Genomic DNA, 18,375 nt, shown 5'->3' with positions numbered 1-18,375 from the left:
CAGTGTTGTCCCCAATGTGTCATTTACAACAGTGTTGTCCCCAATGTGTCATTTACAACAGTGTTGTCCCCAATGTGTCATTTACAACAGTGTTGTCCCCAATGTGTCATTTACAATAGTGTTGTCCCCAAGGTGTCATTTACAACAGTGTTGTCTCCAGTGTGTCATTGACAACAGTGTTGTCCCCAACAGCATTGTAATGAGAGAGAGAGGCTTAGGTGTGTATCAGTATGGCACTGGTACATGTGATTGTATGTTAATCCTCCGTATGCTATGTAATCATTTTTACCTTGTCAGAAACGCCATAATTATCTGTTTTGACATGTTTGAGCTACCAGTAGTTTTATTAGGATATGCACAGTATCAACTTGGTCTTGTAGAAATGGCCATTTTCTTTCTTCCTTTTTTGCCTGGCAATTACTCAGAGGCCCTTTTTAGGTACAAACTAAGGTTTTCTCTGGAGGAAATGTCTATGTCTGATCTGTCATTAAACCATACGAGCTTTTTTTATGAGATCTGAAGAGATAAACAGATCTTACTAAAAGTCAGGTTTACATATTGTCTGACTGTAGTGTGATACTACATGTGTCTGCCACGGTCTAGGCAGGCCTGGCACAGACAAAATCTTGACCTGCATGTTCACGAGATAAGATAAAAGTGACAACACCATGTTTTAAGTTTGCACCTGTTTTTTCCATGATAAAAGTGTGAGTGGATTCCATAAGACAACAAATCTGGATAAAAACATGATAATTGTTTTTGTATATGCAAGTGAAAAGTTCTCCCGAATGTCAGAATTGTGAACTCTCTGGCTGACAGCAATGCGCACACATTTTCACCTTCATGCTATTAATGAAACACATACATCTGAGTTTGATGAGAAATTACACAGTGGAGACTGTATACATACGCTGTAGAGAATAGCTCTTCTGTGAGTGAAGTAGAGATGAAGTGCAAATTTGCAAGAGAGGAAACATCTTGCAGAAAGCTGACATTATTGTCTTAATGCACTCAGACCTTGCCTGAATGGAAAAGCCTACATTAAAGGATTGTATGCCAAAAAAATTGAACTAACAGACAGAAAGACAGACAGAATGGCTTCTAGAGCTGTTTGTCATAGCTAATGGTTTGTTCCATCGTCAGATAGATTACTAAATGGTTGCCAGATGGAGATGAATAGCACAAAACAAGCATATATGTGAACCACAAGCTTATGTCTTACCCTGAGTGTTGGTGTCCAATAATGGAGAAAGTTATGGTAAACACAATGTTAGGTATGGAATCTTAAAAAGTACTGGGTATTGAGCTTAGTGCTTGCACACATGTAGAGCACAATAGCATTGAACGGGTGGGGGGGAGGTTCATCTTTGATTGGATGTGTGCATATTAAGTGCCCTAAATTACTGAATTCCTGACTTAGTGTATTGTCTATAAGAATCAATGTTAAAGAAAATGTTACTGGTGGTATCTTACAAAGTACTGCATGTATTGAGCTCAGGGCTTGCACACATGTAGAGCACAGTAGCAGGAGGGGGATATTCCATCGTTGAGTGTATGTGTGCATATTAAGTGCCCTAAATTACTGAATTCCTGACTTAGTGTGTTTTCTGTTAGACTCACTGTTAAACAAAATTGTAGGTGAGGTATCTCAAAAAGTACTGCATGTATTGAGCTCAGGGTTTGCTCACATGTAGAGCACAACAGCACGAGGGGAATATTCCATCGTTGATTGGGTGTGTGCTATCTGTGCGTATCTGTAAATTACTGAATTCCTAACTATGTATTGTGTATTAGAATCACTGTTAAACAAAGTGTTAGGGTTGGCATCCTTAAGTGTCTTGTGTATTGACCTGACATTTTACATGCAAATAAAGCACAATGACACGAGCGATGTTCCATAGCTGATGCTCTGTATGCATTGGGCGGAAGTTTTGCATTCGTGTGTCTCATACAGGCGAGCTCTGTGATAGCGTTGCTATCATTTCTAAGTTACGGTTTTTCAGCAAAATGGTTTTGGTCATTGTACCTGTACAGCGCATACACATCATAGCGATTACAATCTATCTTGGAGCAGTCTGCGTCTTGAGTGTGGCATGAATGCTACACAGGTGCTATTATTATTATAACTCATGTTCTTCTGTTCAACTGGATGCTTAATGCCAGCCTCAAAAACTGCTTTAGTAGGCATAGTCCAACACTATCAGAAGAAAGAGACCAGATAAATAGAGGTCATATTTTTTTACTCCGTCTGATGAAAAGAAATTAGTATTGAGTGAAGAATACTGAAAAATGCCTTGAAGCCTCAATTAAACATGTATACTAGGGTTCTTCCTTTAAGTGTTAGTCTGGTTAAACATGTATACTAGGGTTCTTGCTTTAAGTGTTAGTCTGGTTAAACATGTATACTAGGGTTCTTCCTTTAAGTGCTAGTCTGGTTAAACATGTATACTAGGGTTCTTCCTTTAAGTGCTAGTCTGGTTAAACATGTATACTAGGGTTCTTCCTTTAAGTGCTAGTCTGGTTAAACATGTATACTAGGGTTCTTCCTTTAAGTGCTAGTCTGGTTAAACATGTATACTAGGGTTCTTCCTTTAAGTGTTAGTCTGGTTAAACATGTATACCAGTGTTCTTCCTTTAAGTGCTAGTCTGGGTAAACATGTATACTAGGGTTCTTCCTTTTAGTGCTAGTCTGGTTAAGCATGTATACTAGGGTTCTTCCTTTAAGTGCTAGTCTGGTTAAACATGTATACTAGGGTTCTTCCTTTAAGCGCTAGTCTGGTTAAACATGTATACTAGTGTTCTTCCTTTAAGTGCTAGTCTGGTTAAACATGTATACTAGGGTTCTTCCTTTAAGTGCTAGTCTGGTTAAACATGTATACTAGGGTTCTTCCTTTAAGTGCTAGTCTGGTTAAGCATGTATACTAGGGTTCTTCCTTTAAGTGCTAGTCTGGGTAGGTACGGTGAAAATATTTTAAAACAGTGATAAACATTACCTTCAGCCAGAATAAAGAGATGTAGATAGCTGACAAGTGTTGATGTATTTTGTTTTGTTTTTTAAATTCAACCACCATATCTTGACAAAACTAATACTTTCCTGCATATTGTACAGTGTGTATTGAGGGATTTTTAAGCTGGATGGGCTGAGTCTGCGTACTGTGAACATATTTGTGTAGCTGTATAATGTACCCAGCTTCAGGTGCAATGGCCCTAGCTGTGTATTATGAAAGCTTTCTCCATTTAGACACCACACGGCCTTGACTACATAAAGCCCTTCTGTGCTTGTATAATGTGGTTACTCAGTATTCACATATTGTTATCCAGCCAGTTGCGTATTAAGAAGGGCAATTTCATTTCTCTAAGTGACATTGACAAGCATGTCTCATAGATACTATATTGCTGTTCAATATGTTCACAAATCTTTTGTTAGCAGTCTGACAGGTGTGTGTTTGGAAGGGTTATTCAAGTCTCTTACTTGATATCTGTACTTTTATGGATGCTTTGTAGTCCCTTTCGTTAAAGTGCATATGACATCAGTTCGATTGTAGATGCATTGCTGGGTACCCGTTACTGTTTACAATGTAAGAACAGAGTGGTGTATGAGAACTGAGATACTACTCTCTGAACTGACTTAGATATTTATAATCAAAATCATGATGTGTCTGTGGAAACATGGAAAGACCTGGTGTTTCTTTAAGACAAGCTGACACAACTTTTACAGGGGTTGAAATTAATGGAACTTGTCAATTTGTCTAGGGCAATTGTTGTGGACAGAGAAAATTGTGGTTGAAGAAGTCTACATCAGGCCAAGTCTTTATGTCAAAATCATGAAAATTGTGATCTTAGGAAGGTGTGCTGTCCGTGAAGAACACCTGGCCTACACTACAGCTTAGCCTCATCAAAACGAGTCCACCACATTCACATTTTATTCCAGCATTGCATACATCTCCTCAGTATGGCTTGATGCATTTCCTAAATCTCAGCATGTTTATTCATTATAACCAGGGTCGCAAGGTGTAATATTTGAAGTGGTAACCTCAAGAAAATAGAGGTCATTCAATGTGGTCTGCAGCACATGACATTCTGTTTAGCGACGTTGTAAATTCACATGGTAGTGGATAAGGTAGTACATGTACAAACAATCATTTGCATGTGTATGTCAGCAATTGTACATAGTTGCATGATTCACGACCAGTGTGATGACCACGGCTTAATTTGAGATCACCATTTTTAATTTGAGCTCTTGTAAAAGCTAGTCTCATTTTGATCACTGATAACCCACTGAAATGGCTCATTGAATGTACATTTGTAATCATTGTTGTTAGAGCACAAATAGTGTATGGATTTCTACTTTCTATGACTCTGACATATTGTAGTTACAGCACAAATGGTGTATGGATTTCTGCTTTCTATGACTCGGACATGTTGTTATGGCACAAATAGTGCATGGATTTCTACCTTCTATGACTGACATATTGTTGTTATGGCACAAATAGTGTATGGATTCCTACTTTCTATAACTCGGACATATTGTAGTTACAGCACAAATAGTGTATGGATTTCTACTTTCTATGACTCTGACATATTGTAGTTATGGCACAAATAGTGTATGGATTTCTACTTTCTGTGACTGACATATTGTAGTTATGGCACAAATAGTGTATGGATTTCTACTTTCTATGACTCGGACATATTGTTGTTACAGCACAAATGGTGTATGGATTTCTACTTTCTATGACTGACATATTGTAGTTACAGCACAAATAGTGTATGGATTTCTACTTTCTATGACTGACATATTGTAGTTACGGCACAAATAGTGCATGGATTTCTACTTTCTATGACTCGGACATATTGTAGTTACGGCACAAATAGTGCATGGATTTCTACTTTCTATGACTCGGACATATTGTAGTTGTAGCACAAATAGTGTATGGATTTCTACTTTCTATGACTGACATATTGTAGTTATGGCACAAATTGTGTATGGATTTCTACTTTCTATGACTCGGACATATTGTAGTTACGGCACAAATAGTGCATGGATTTCTACTTTCTATGACTCGGACATATTGTAGTTGTAGCACAAATAGTGTATGGATTTCTACTTTCTATGACTGACATATTGTAGTTATGGCACAAATAGTGTATGGATTTCTACTTTCTATGACTGACATATTGTAGTTATGGCACAAATAGTGTATGGATTTCTACCTTCTATGACTCGGACATATTGTTGTTACAGCACAAATTGTGTATGGATTTCTACTTTCTATGACTCGGACATATTGTTGTTATCGCACAAATAGTGTATGGATTTCTACTTTCTATGACTGACATATTGTAGTTATGGCACAAATAGTGTATGGATTTCTACTTTCTATGACTCGGACATATTGTAGTTACGGCACAAATAGTGCATGGATTTCTACTTTCTATGACTCGGACATATTGTAGTTGTAGCACAAATAGTGTATGGATTTCTACTTTCTATGACTGACATATTGTAGTTATGGCACAAATAGTGTATGGATTTCTACTTTCTATGACTGACATATTGTAGTTATGGCACAAATAGTGTATGGATTTCTACCTTCTATGACTCGGACATATTGTTGTTACAGCACAAATAGTGTATGGATTTCTACCTTCTATGACTCGGACATATTGTTGTTATCGCACAAATAGTGTATGGATTTCTACTTTCTATGACTCGGACATATTGTTGTTATAGCACAAATAGTGTATGGATTTCTGCTTTCTATGACTCGGACATGTTGTTATGGCACAAATAGTGCATGGATTTCTACCTTCTATGACTGACATATTGTTGTTATGGCACAAATAGTGTATGGATTTCTACTTTCTATAACTCGGACATATTGTAGTTATGGCACAAATAGTGTATGGATTTCTACTTTCTATGACTCGGACATATTGTAGTTATGGCACAAATAGTGTATGGATTTCTACCTTCTATGACTCGGACATATTGTTGTTATCGCACAAATAGTGTATGGATTTCTACTTTCTATGACTCGGACATATTGTTGTTATAGCACAAATAGTGTATGGATTTCTGCTTTCTATGACTCGGACATGTTGTTATGGCACAAATAGTGCATGGATTTCTACCTTCTATGACTGACATATTGTTGTTATGGCACAAATAGTGTATGGATTTCTACCTTCTATGACTCTGACATATTGTAGTTGTAGCACAAATAGTGTATGGATTTCTACTTTCTATGACTCTGATTTTATGCACACCATTCAGCTGATGTAAATCTCTCTCAAGATCTCTGGCCTGATCATTAATACTGTGTATTGTGCTATTTTGGGAGTGGTGTCTAAGTTTACATATCTGTTTTCTGTAATTCGACTGAATACTCGTCAAAATGTAGTTGTGGTCATTCAGTGTTTGTATTGATTGTGTGGACTATCGGTAGTGTACATGTGTTGGTTACACTGCTAACGCCTGTTGTTCAGATGTTCGGATAAAATAGCTATCAGATACTGGTACACATATTGACCCTGCTTTGGAGTTATGACAGTCGTGGTGTTTGGCTGGATGCAGGGTGCGGTGATTGAAATCCTTGACAGTACTTGAATCTTCTTGAAAAATTTTAATGACCTTGAAAGACCTTAATGTGGCTGAAGTCCTTAAAAGTACTTGATTTATCAGTGACACATATCAGTTTGAATTATTTTCGAAATGAGTGGATAAATAAACAATGAAAATAGTTAAATAAGTAAATAAATCTATGAAGAACTGAACGACATACATGTAGGAGTTTGAGCCGTGAAAAGCACAAAGTTTCCTTTATGTATGGGAAGCCTGCAAACAGACAGCAATATTCAGACTGTCTGTGAGAGAAATTGCTACGTTTCTAAAGCACCTTTAATTTGGTTGACAGCGACACAAACATTAATATCAATTAAAAAAACATTTTAAGTGTCAATCCCCTAAATGTTCATATGACCCAGTTGATTCACGGTTACCTAGTAACCAAGGAATGGAGATCGAGAAACAAGTAATTGTTTTTAGTTTTGATACATTGTGATCTGTTGTTTTGATTTCCTAATAGTCTCTACATGTGATGCGAAAAAATACTGTGGTGGTAGTACACAACTGACTAAAGGATAGCCTCCCATGACAATTGCTAAGCCAAAACGATATGTATGTGTATTTCTGGCCATAAAAACAAAACTATATAGGCTGTCGTTTATTATTAGGATATTTGTGTAAATGTGTAAGAATTAAATGTTGTGTCCTTGATCAATCTGAATCATCATTGAAGTTATCAGTGTACATGTCCAAAGAACTTGCCAAAATCTGGATGTATATGTTCAGTTTTGAAGAGTAGTGTGAAGTTGAGTATTCATTGGTCCCCATATTAATTTAGAAAGGGTGTTTCATAGATTTAAAAGGCATATACATGTATACATAAGCTAAATGGTGCCAGCATGGTACATTATAAAATAAATTTCAGAGGCTTAAAGTTTATGTTACTAACTGAATTCCTGTAAATACCTAGTTGGGTTAACTGCAGTTTCCTAGTCCCTAGTGATGCTAACTGTAGTTTCCTAATCCCTAGTGATGCTAACTGTAGTTTCCTAATCTCTAGTTGTGCTAACATTGGTTTCCTAGTCCCTAGTGATGCTAACTGTAGTTTCCTAGTCCCTAGTGATGCTAACTGTAGCTTCCTAATCTCTGGTTGTGCTAACATTGGTTTCCTAGTCCCTAGTGATGCTAACTGTAGTTTCCTAGTCCCTAGTGATGCTAACTGTAGTTTCCTAATCTCTAGTTGTGCTAACATTGGTTTCCTAGTCCCTAGTGATGCTAACTGTAGTTTCCTAGTCCCTAGTGATGCTAACTGTAGTTTCCTAGTTTCCTAATCTCTAGTTGTGCTAACATTGGTTTCCTAGTCCCTAGTGATGCTAACTGTAGTTTCCTAGTCCCTAGTGATGCTAACTGTAGCTTCCTAATCTCTGGTTGTGCTAACATTGGTTTCCTAGTCCCTAGTGATGCTAACTGTAGTTTCCTAATCCCTAGTTATGCTAACTGTAGCTTCCTAATCTCTAGTTGTGCTAACTGTAGCTTCCTAATCGCTGGTTGTGCTAACATTGGTTTCCTAGTCCCTAGTTATGCTAACTGTAGTTTCCTAATCCCTAGTTATGCTAACTGTAGTTTCCTAATCCCTAGTTATGCTAACTGTAGTTTCCTAGTCCCTAGTTATGCTAACATTGGTTTCCTAGTCCCTAGTGATGCTAACTGTAGTTTCCTAATCCCTAGTGATGCTAACTGTAGTTTCCTAATCCCTAGTTATGCTAACTGTAGTTTCCTAATGCCTAGTTATGCTAACTGTAGTTTCCTAGTCCCTAGTTATGCTAACATTGGTTTCCTAGTCCCTAGTGATGCTAACTGTAGTTTCCTAGTCCCTAGTGATGCTAACTGCAGTTTCCTAGTCCCTAGTGATGCTAACTGTAGTTTCCTAATCCCTAGTTATGCTAACTGTAGCTTCCTAATCTCTAGTTGTGCTAACTGTAGCTTCCTAATCGCTGGTTGTGCTAACATTGGTTTCCTAGTCCCTAGTTATGCTAACTGTAGTTTCCTAATCCCTAGTTATGCTAACTGTAGTTTCCTAATCCCTAGTTATGCTAACTGTAGTTTCCTAGTCCCTAGTTATGCTAACATTGGTTTCCTAGTCCCTAGTGATGCTAACTGTAGTTTCCTAATCCCTAGTGATGCTAACTGTAGTTTCCTAATCCCTAGTTATGCTAACTGTAGTTTCCTAATCTCTAGTTGTGCTAACTGTAGCTTCCTAATCTCTGGTTGTGATAACATTGGTTTCCTAATCCCTAGTTATGCTAACTGTAGTTTCCTAATCCCTAGTTATGCTAACTGTAGTTTCCTAATCCCTAGTTATGCTAACTGTAGTTTCCTAGTCCCTAGTTATGCTAACATTGGTTTCCTAGTCCCTAGTGATGCTAACTGTAGTTTCCTAATCCCTAGTTATGCTAACAGTAGCTTCCTAATCTCTGGTTGTGCTAACATTGGTTTCCTAGTCCCTAGTGATGCTAACTGTAGTTTCCTAATCCCTAGTTGTGCTAACTGTAGTTTCCTAATCTCTAGTTGTGCTAACATTGGTTTCCTAGTCCCTAGTGATGCTAACTGTAGTTTCCTAATCCCTAGTTATGCTAACTGTAGTTTCCTAATCTCTGGTTGTGCTAACATTGGTTTCCTAGTCCCTAGTGATGCTAACTGTAGTTTCCTAATCCCTAGTTATGCTAACTGTAGTTTCTTAATCTCTAGTTGTGCTAAAATTGGTTTCCTAGTTCCTAGTGATGCTGACTGCAGTTTCCTAATCCCTAGTTATGCTAACTGTAGTTTCCTAATCTCTTGTTGTGCTAACATTGGTTTCCTAATCCCTAGTGATGCTAACTGTAGTTTCCTAATCCCTAGTTATGCTAACTGCAGTTTCCTAATCTCTAGTTGTGCTAACATTGGTTTCCTAGTCCCTAGTGATGCTAACTGTAGTTTCCTAATCCCTAGTTATGCTAACTGTAGTTTCCTAATCTCTAGTTGTGCTAACATTGGTTTCCTAGTCCCTAGTGATGCTAACTGTAGTTTCCTAATCCCTAGCTATGCAAACTGTAGTTTCCTAATGTCTGGTTGTGCTAACATTAGTTTCTAAGTCCCTAACTATGCTAACTGTAGTTTCCTAATCTCTGGTCCAGCTCATATGTGCTTCTGTATCATGCGTGATGTGCATGCTGTTGTTTCCTAATCTCTGGTCCAGCTCATATGTGCTTCCCTCAGTAATGGGTGATGTACATGCTGTAGTTTCTTAATCTCTGGTCCAGCTCATGTGTGCTTCCCTCAGTCATAGGTGATGTACATGCTGTTGTTTCTTAATCTCTGGTCCAGCTCATATGTGCTCCCCTCAATCATGCGTGGTGTGCATGCTGTTGTTTCCTAATCTCTGGTCCAGCTCATATGTGCTTCCCTCAGTTATAGGTGATGTACATGCTGTTGTTTCTTAATCTCTGGTCCAGCTCATATGTGCTTCCCTCAATCATAGGTGATGTGCATACTGTTGTTTCCTAATCTCTGGTCCAGCTCATATGTGCTTCCCTCAGTCATGGGTGATGTACATGCTGTTGTTTCTTAATCTCCGGTCCAGCTCGTATGTGCTCCCCTCAATCATAGGTGATGTACATGCTGTTGTTTCTTAATCTCCGGTCCAGCTCGTATGTGCTCCTCTCAATCATAGGTGATGTACATGCTGTTGTTTCTTAATCTCCGGTCCAGCTCGTATGTGCTCCCCTCAATCATAGGTGATGTACATGCTGTTGTTTCCTAATCTCTGGTCCAGCTCATATGTCCTCCCCTCAATCATGGGTGATGTGCTTGCTGTTGTTTCGTAATCTCTGGTCCAGCGCGTATGTGCTCCCCTCAATCATAGGTGATGTACATGCTGTTGTTTCCTAATCTCTGGTCCAGCTCATATGTGCTCCCCTCAATCATGTATGATGTGCTTGCTGTAGTTTCCTAATCTCTGGTCCAGCTCATGTGTGCTTCTCTATGTGATGGGTGATGTACATGCTGGAGTTTCCTAATCTCTGGTCCAGCTCATATGTGCTCTCCTTAGTCTTGGGTGATGTAAATGCTGGAGTTTCCTAATCTCTGGTCCAGCTCATATGTGCTTTCCTTAGTCTTGGGTGATGTACATGCTGTAGTTTCCTAATCTCTGGTCCAGCTCATATGTGCTTCCCTCAATCAGGTGTGATGTACATGCTGTTGTTTCCTAGTCTCAAGTTGCCAGTACTGGGACATCAATCATACCTAGATGTTGTACTTTCAGTTGTACTAATTGTGGTTTCTCCAATCATACATAGGTGTTGTACTTACAGTTGTACTAATTGTGGTTTCCTCAATCATACCTAGGTGTTGCACTTACAGTTGTACTAATTGTGGTTTTCCCATTTATAACTAAGTGTTGTACTTACAGTTGTACTAATTGTTGTTTCCCCATTCATACCTAGGTGTTGTACTTACAGTTGTACTAATTGTGGTTCCCCCAATCATACCTAGGTGTTGTACTTACAGTTGTACTAATTATGGTTTCCCCAATCATACCTAGGTGTTGTACTTACAGTTGTACTAATTGTGGTTTCCCCCAATCATACCTAGGTGTTGTACTTACAGTTGTACTAATTGTGGTTTCCCCAATCATACCTAGGTGTTGTACTTACAGTTGTACTAATTGTGGTTTCCCCAATCATACCTAGGTGTTGTACTTACAGTTGTACTAATTGTGGTTTCCCCAATCATACCTAGGTGTTGTACTTACAGTTGTACTAATTGTGGTTTCCCCAATCATACCTAGGTGTTGTACTTACAGTTGTACTAATTGTGGTTTCCCCATTTATACCTAGGTGTTGTGCTTACAGTTGTACTAATTGTGGTTTCCCCAATCATACCTAGGTGTTGTACTTACAGTTGTACTAATTATGGTTTCCCCAATCATACCTAGGTGTTGTACTTACAGTTGTACTAATTGTGGTTTCCCCAATCATACCTAGGTGTTGTACTTACAGTTGTACTAATTGTGGTTTCCTCAATCATACCTAGGTGTTGTACTTACAGTTGTACTAATTGTGGTTTCCCCATTTATACCTAGGTGTTGTACTTACAGTTGTACTAATTGTGGTTTCCCCAATCATACCTAGGTGTTGTACTTACAGTTGTACTAATTGTGGTTTCCTCAATCATACTTACTGTTGTTTCCTAATCTGCAATTACTGTAGCTTCCTGATCTGGCCCAGCTGTATTAAATGTGTTTTCCTCAGTCTTAGTGAAAGTGCCAGTACAAACTGTTGATTGTTAATCCCAAATTGTAATTACTGTGGCTCCCTGATCCAGCCCAGCTTCATTAAATAGTGCCTTCATCAGTCTTAGGTGAAGTACTGACTGTTGTTTCTTAATCCCAAATTGTAATTACTGTAGCTTCCTGATCTGCCCCAGCTGTATTAAATGTGGTTTCGTCAGCCTTAGGTAAAGCGCCAGTACAAACTGTTGTGTCTTAATCCCAAATTGTAATGACTGTAGCTTCCTGATCTTTATTAGTTTTACAGGTTGCTGTGGTATTCTGAATTGCAGGAGATATACTACCCATGGTTTCCCCGTTCTAATCCCACGTTCTAGTTACTATAACATACTGCATGTAGCTGATCCCACCTACTACATTGTACATTTGTATTCACTGTGGTTTTTGAATGTCTTTTTATTTAGATGTCTGACAACAGTTCTGACTCAACAGTGGCTAGCAATTTGGTGACATCCTGGAAGAAGGACAAAGTGTGCCTGGTATGTGGTGACAAAGCTTTGGGGTACAACTTTAATGCAGTCTCCTGCGAGTCCTGTAAGGCTTTCTTCAGAAGGAATGCCCACAAGGTTTGTGTAACTTTCTGTCCTGTGACATCCTGCACTTTGGTATGAGCACACAGGGGTTCATACACGTCGACATTGACCAACACATACTTTTCATTACCTTATTGAACCGATGACCAGTGTAATTGTGTTTCCATACTGAGTCGAGATTACTCATTTTGTGAAATGATCATTGTAAAATGTTCCAGGAAATCTTATGAACATTGGAGCTGTCAGCGTCTTTCGACAGCAAAATATGGAATTCTCTCTGATCCAATTGTTTTCTGCACGCTATACCTTAAAAACCCACCTACTTTCGCGAAATTGAATTGGTGAGAATTGTGGCTCTGGCTATAACCAGGGTGAAATGTTTACAAACATTGATGAAAGGTGGACACAAACCTGTACCTCCAAGGACTTGTTGCTCAAGCTATAGCCCTAACCTAGTGGCCTATATCCTCTACTTTATTTTTTGTGAATTAAATTAATTCCGTCATGGACTGGCATAATCACTGAGACGGACAGAGACCTTACTACATCATAATACCTGCTGTAACATGATTGAAACGGAAGATTTTTGTTTTGAGCCTATTCATGTACATTATCAGAAAATCCCCAACAGAGCCCCTTTTATGTTTGGTGTTCATCCCATTTCACTCATAGGCCACAATAGCTCCTTCTGTTGGCATGGAAAAATGCCATTCGGTAGATCCCAAATTTGAAAAAAAAGGTTAGTCAGGTGTGTGGAAAGCTTTTTTCCCTGTCAAAACTCTACGCTAGGAAGCATGTAGCTGGGAATATATTGGTATAATTTTGGTAATTAGTAACAGTAACTGTCATTGATATCACCACTGCCAGATGCTGTGGTGGGTAAACAAATGTATCTGTTTACTGATACATCGTTGTGAAGTGGAAACAGTGGTAGTGGCAATAGAAAGGGCAGGTGCAGTTTAGATTCAGGAAAGTTCACATGATGTATTGAGGGCAGAATAAATGTTTGATCCTTCACATGAAGGAAGAATCCACTAAATCTCATAAAGTTTAATTAAATTTAGGAAATTTGGGAAAATGGAAACAGATTTCTCAAAATAGATTTTATTTTACTAGGTCATGAGGTTCCGCTTCACTCATTCAAAAGTATCAGCTGGACAGGATTTTGGTTTTGGCACCTTCTGTACAGGACCTGAAAATGCTAGTACAAACTGTTGACTTAAATTGTACTCATAAAAATGCTTAATGTTTGAGTTAGTTTTATTGTAATGATCTAAGAATATTTACTCTGAGAATTGCCAGATATTGGGTGACATAAGTTAGTATGCGTTCTGATCAGTGTTGAGGAAATTTCATTGTGATCAATCATTTGGGTTCCATGATTGCTCTTCCCTTCTGCAAGAAAAGGAAAAACCTACCTACCCTCCTTTGTTATACAAGGTTTGTAACATCAAGCAGACTACCCTCCTTTGTTATACAGGGCTTGTAACATCAAACAAACTATCCTCCTTTGTTATACAGGGCTTGTAACATCAAGCAAACTATCCTCCTTTGTTATACAGGGCTTGTAACATCAAGCAAACGACCCTCCTGTGTTATGCAGGGCTTGTAACATCAAGCAAGCTACCCTCTGTTGTTATGCAGGGCTTGTAACATCAAGCAAACAATATTTTACTTTTGGCATAGGGGAGTTAGATATTTAAAAACTCAATATGGCATTATTACAACTCAATATTTCTGATAGGGTAGTTAAGATCTTGATGTCTATGAAACCCTGGCATGGCCTTTCCATCATGCACTTTGCCATGAGCATGACCTTTCTGTCCTGTGATGTCATGCACTGTGGTATGAGCATGGCCTTTCTGTCCTGTGACATCACAGCTTTGGTATGAGCATGACCTTTCTGCCCTGCACTTTGGTATGACGTTGGCCTTTTTGTTCTGTGACGTCATGCACTTTGGTATGACTATGGCCTTTCTGTCCTGGGACATCATGCACTTTGGTATGAGCATGGCCTTTCTGTCCGGTGACATCATGCACTTTGGTATGAGCATGGCCTTTCTGTCCTGTGACATCATGCACTTTGGTATGAGCATGGCCTTTCTGTCCTGTGACATCATTCACTTTGGTATGAGCATGGCCTTTCTGTCCGGTGACGTCATTCACTTTGGTATGAGCATGGCCTTTCTGTCCTGTGACATCATTCACTTTGGTATGAGCATGGCCTTTCTGTCCGGTCACGTCATTCACTTTGGTATGAGCATGGCCTTTCTGTCCGGTGACATCATTCACTTTGGTATGAGCATGGCCTTTCTGTCCTGTGACATCATTCACTTTGGTATGAGCATGGCCTTTCTGTCATGTGACGTCGCTCACTTTGGTATGAGCATGGCCTTTCTGTCCTGTGACATCATGCACTTTGGTATGAGCATGGCCTTTCTGTCCTGTGACATCATGCACTTTGGTATGACTATGGCCTTTCTGTCCTGGGACATCATGCACTTTGGTATGAGCATGGCCTTTCTGTCCTGTGACGTCATGCACTTTGGTATGAGCATGGCCTTTCTGTCCTGTGACATCATGCACTTTGGTATGAGCATGGCCTTTCTGTCCTGTGACATCATTCACTTTGGTATGAGCATGGCCTTTCTGTCCTGTGACATCATTCACTTTGGTATGAGCATGGCCTTTCTGTCCGGTGACGTCATTCACTTTGGTATGAGCATGGCCTTTCTGTCCTGTGACATCATTCACTTTGGTATGAGCATGGCCTTTCTGTCCGGTCACGTCATTCACTTTGGTATGAGCATGGCCTTTCTGTCCGGTGACATCATTCACTTTGGTATGAGCATGGCCTTTCTGTCCTGTGACATCATGCACTTTGGTATGAGCATGGCCTTTCTGTCCTGTGACATCATTCACTTTGGTATGAGCATGGCCTTTCTGTCCGGTCACGTCATTCACTTTGGTATGAGCATGGCCTTTCTGTCCGGTGACATCATTCACTTTGGTATGAGCATGGCCTTTCTGTCCTGTGACATCATTCACTTTGGTATGAGCATGGCCTTTCTGTCCGGTGACGTCATTCACTTTGGTATGAGCATGGCCTTTCTGTCATGTGACGTCGCTCACTTTGGTATGAGCATGGCCTTTCTGTCCGGTGACGTCATTCACTTTGGTATGAGCATGGCCTTTCTGTCCGGTGACGTCATTCACTTTGGTATGAGCATGGCCTTTCTGCCCTTGTCACTTCGTGCACTTTGGTGCTGATGTACATATAACAAGCATTGCTATAAAATGTATTAAAATTTAAATTCGTATTTGTGGGTCTGGCTGATTTTGTGCACAATTCATGAATACAAAAGGCCTTTATGGAACATTAGGGTGTGTATGTGGTTATCAGGTAAGTGGTTAACTCCTCACTCAGGCAGCATATGTGTACATCTTCATAGCTGTGTTCTCAAGGGAGACAATACAGGCTAATGGAGGTACCATATTCAAAAATTTGACATCCTTCTCTTCTGTAACATCATCGATTGCTGATACAACTGGAGGTCAGGCGAAACAAAGTGATGCTATTTTATGTACACAAACTCATGTATGTGTAATCGTAGATGTTATCCATTATGATCAGTAATGTATGTTTCTTGGAATATTTATGTAAGAGAATTGCAACGTTAAGATAGGAAATTAAAGTCATATTTTGTGGATAATTTGCATTATTACTGCCCATTTTACAAAGCACTGAATTGCTCTCACTGTGCAACAAAGTTACACCATGTCATGCGTGATATCACCATGTTGAAACTCCAAAACTTCCATATTGTGAGTGAGGTCTTATGAAAACATTTCCTTCTGTCAGAGTAAATATGAGTCAGATCTATATGAGGGACTTGTCATTCAATGAACATGTACATTTGTATGGTTCTCAGTCTATAACATGACTACATGTCATTTTACTGGCAGAAATGTTCTTTGTAGAGATGCTCAAAATAGACTGACCCTTGTACTAATGCACAGGTTGATGGAATTACAACGTTGTGAGAACTAGCGTATGTACATGTTGGTGGGTGGTGATACAAACCTGTGAAAACTATTTTGTGGGTGGTGCAAAGACCTGAGAGAACTCGTGTGTAGTTGGGTGGTAATACAGACCTGTGAGAACTGACATGTGTAATTGGGTCGTGATACAAACCTTTGATAACTGTTCTGTATGTGTAAATGGGTGGTGCTACAAGCCTGTGAGAACTGTTGTGTGTGCAAGTGACTGGTGATACAAACCTGTGAGAACTGTTATGTGTGTAGGTGAGTGGTGATGCAAACCTGTGAGAACTGTTGTGTGTGCAAGTGACTGGTGATACAAACCTGTGAGAACTGTTATGTGTGTAGGTGGGTGGTGATACAAACCTGTGAGAACTGTTGTGTGTAAGTCACTGGTGATACAAACCTGTGAGAACTGTTATGTGTGTGTGGTGGTGGGTGGTGCTACAAACCTGTGAGAACTGTTGTGTGTGTAAGTAACTGGTGATACAAACCTGTGAGAACTGTTGTATGTGTAAGTGACTGGTGATACAACCCTGTGAGAACTGTTGTGTGTGTAAGTGACTGGTGATACAAACCTGTGAGAACTGTTATGTGTGTGTTTTGGTGGGTGGTGCTACAAACCTGTGAGAACTGTTGTGTGTGTAAGTAACTGGTGATACAATTCTGTGAGAACTGTTGTATGTGTAAGTGACTGGTGATACAACCCTGTGAGAACTGTTGTGTGTGTAAGTAACTGGTGATACAAACCTGTGAGAACTGTTATGTGTGTAGGTGGGTGGTGATACAAACCTGTGAGAACTGTTGTGTGTGTAAGTCACTGGTGATACAAACCTGTGAGAACTGTTATGTGTGTGTGTTGGTGGATTGTGCTACAAGCCTGTAAGAACTGTTGTGTGTGTAAGTGACTGGTGATACAAACCTGTGAGAACTGTTATGTGTGTAGGTGGGTGGTGATACAAACCTATGAGAACTGGTATGTGTGTGTTGGTGGATGGTGTTACAAGCCTGTGAGAACTGTTGTGTGTGTAAGTAACTGGTGATACAAGCCTGTGAGAACTGTTGTGTGTGCAAGTGACTGGTGATACAAACCTGTGAGAACTGTTATGTGTGTAGGTTGGTGGTGATACAAACCTGTGAGAACTGTTGTATGTGTAAGTAACTGATGATACAAACCTGTGAGAACTGTTATGTGTGCGTGTTGGTGGGTGGTACTACAAGCCTGTAAGAACTGTTGCGTGTGTAAGTAACTGGTGATGCAAACCTGTGAAAACTGTTATGTGTGTAGGTGGGTGGTGATACAAACCTGTGAGAACTGTTGTATGTGTAAGTCACTGGTGATACAAACCTGTGAGAACTGTTATGTGTGTGTTTTGGTGGGTGGTGCTACAAGCCTGTAAGAACTGTTGTGTGTGTAAGTGACTGGTGATGCAAACCTGTGAGAACTGTTGTGAGGGTGTGTGTGTTGGTGGATGGTGATACAAACCTGTGAGAACTGTTGTGAGTGTGTGTGTGTGTTGGTGGATGGTGATACAGACCTGTAAGAACTGTTATGTGTGTGTTGGTGGATGTTGATACAAACCTGTGAGAACTGTTGTGTGTAGGTGGATAGGGATACAAACCTGTGAGAACTGTTGTGAGTGTGTGTGTGTGTTGGTGGATGATGATACAAACCTGCGAGAACTGTTGTGTGTAGGTGGATAGGGAAAGAAGCCTGTGAGAACTGTTGTGAGTGTGTGTGTGTGTTGGTGGAAGGTGATACAAGCCTGTAAGAACTGTTATTTGTGTGTTGGTGGGTGATGATACAAACCTGTGAGAACGGTTGTGTGTTGGTGGATGGTGATACAAACCTGTGAGAATTGTTGTGAGGGTGTGTGTGTTGGTGGATGGTGATACAAACCTGTGAGAAC

At 39.7% G+C, this 18,375-nt stretch overlaps 1 protein-coding gene across 2 annotated transcripts in view; it reads left to right on the top strand.

Moving 5' to 3' along the window:
- LOC135462084 (nuclear hormone receptor HR96-like) overlaps nucleotides 1-18,375 on the top strand; it is a 48,121-nt gene that overhangs the window by 6,913 nt on the left and 22,833 nt on the right. For both annotated transcript variants that reach the window (XM_064739435.1, XM_064739436.1), the window contains exon 2: nucleotides 12,296-12,457. In XM_064739435.1, the coding sequence (XP_064595505.1) occupies nucleotides 12,296-12,457 (162 nt within the window). The remainder of the gene's footprint in view (nucleotides 1-12,295; nucleotides 12,458-18,375) is intronic.

Source organism: Liolophura sinensis, chromosome 1 (genome assembly GCF_032854445.1).
Source record: "Liolophura sinensis isolate JHLJ2023 chromosome 1, CUHK_Ljap_v2, whole genome shotgun sequence".
In the NCBI taxonomy this organism is placed as follows: Eukaryota; Metazoa; Mollusca; class Polyplacophora; order Chitonida; family Chitonidae; genus Liolophura; species Liolophura sinensis.
Note: the sequence above shows the minus strand (reverse complement) of the source record. Positions and strands in the feature narration are given on the sequence as shown.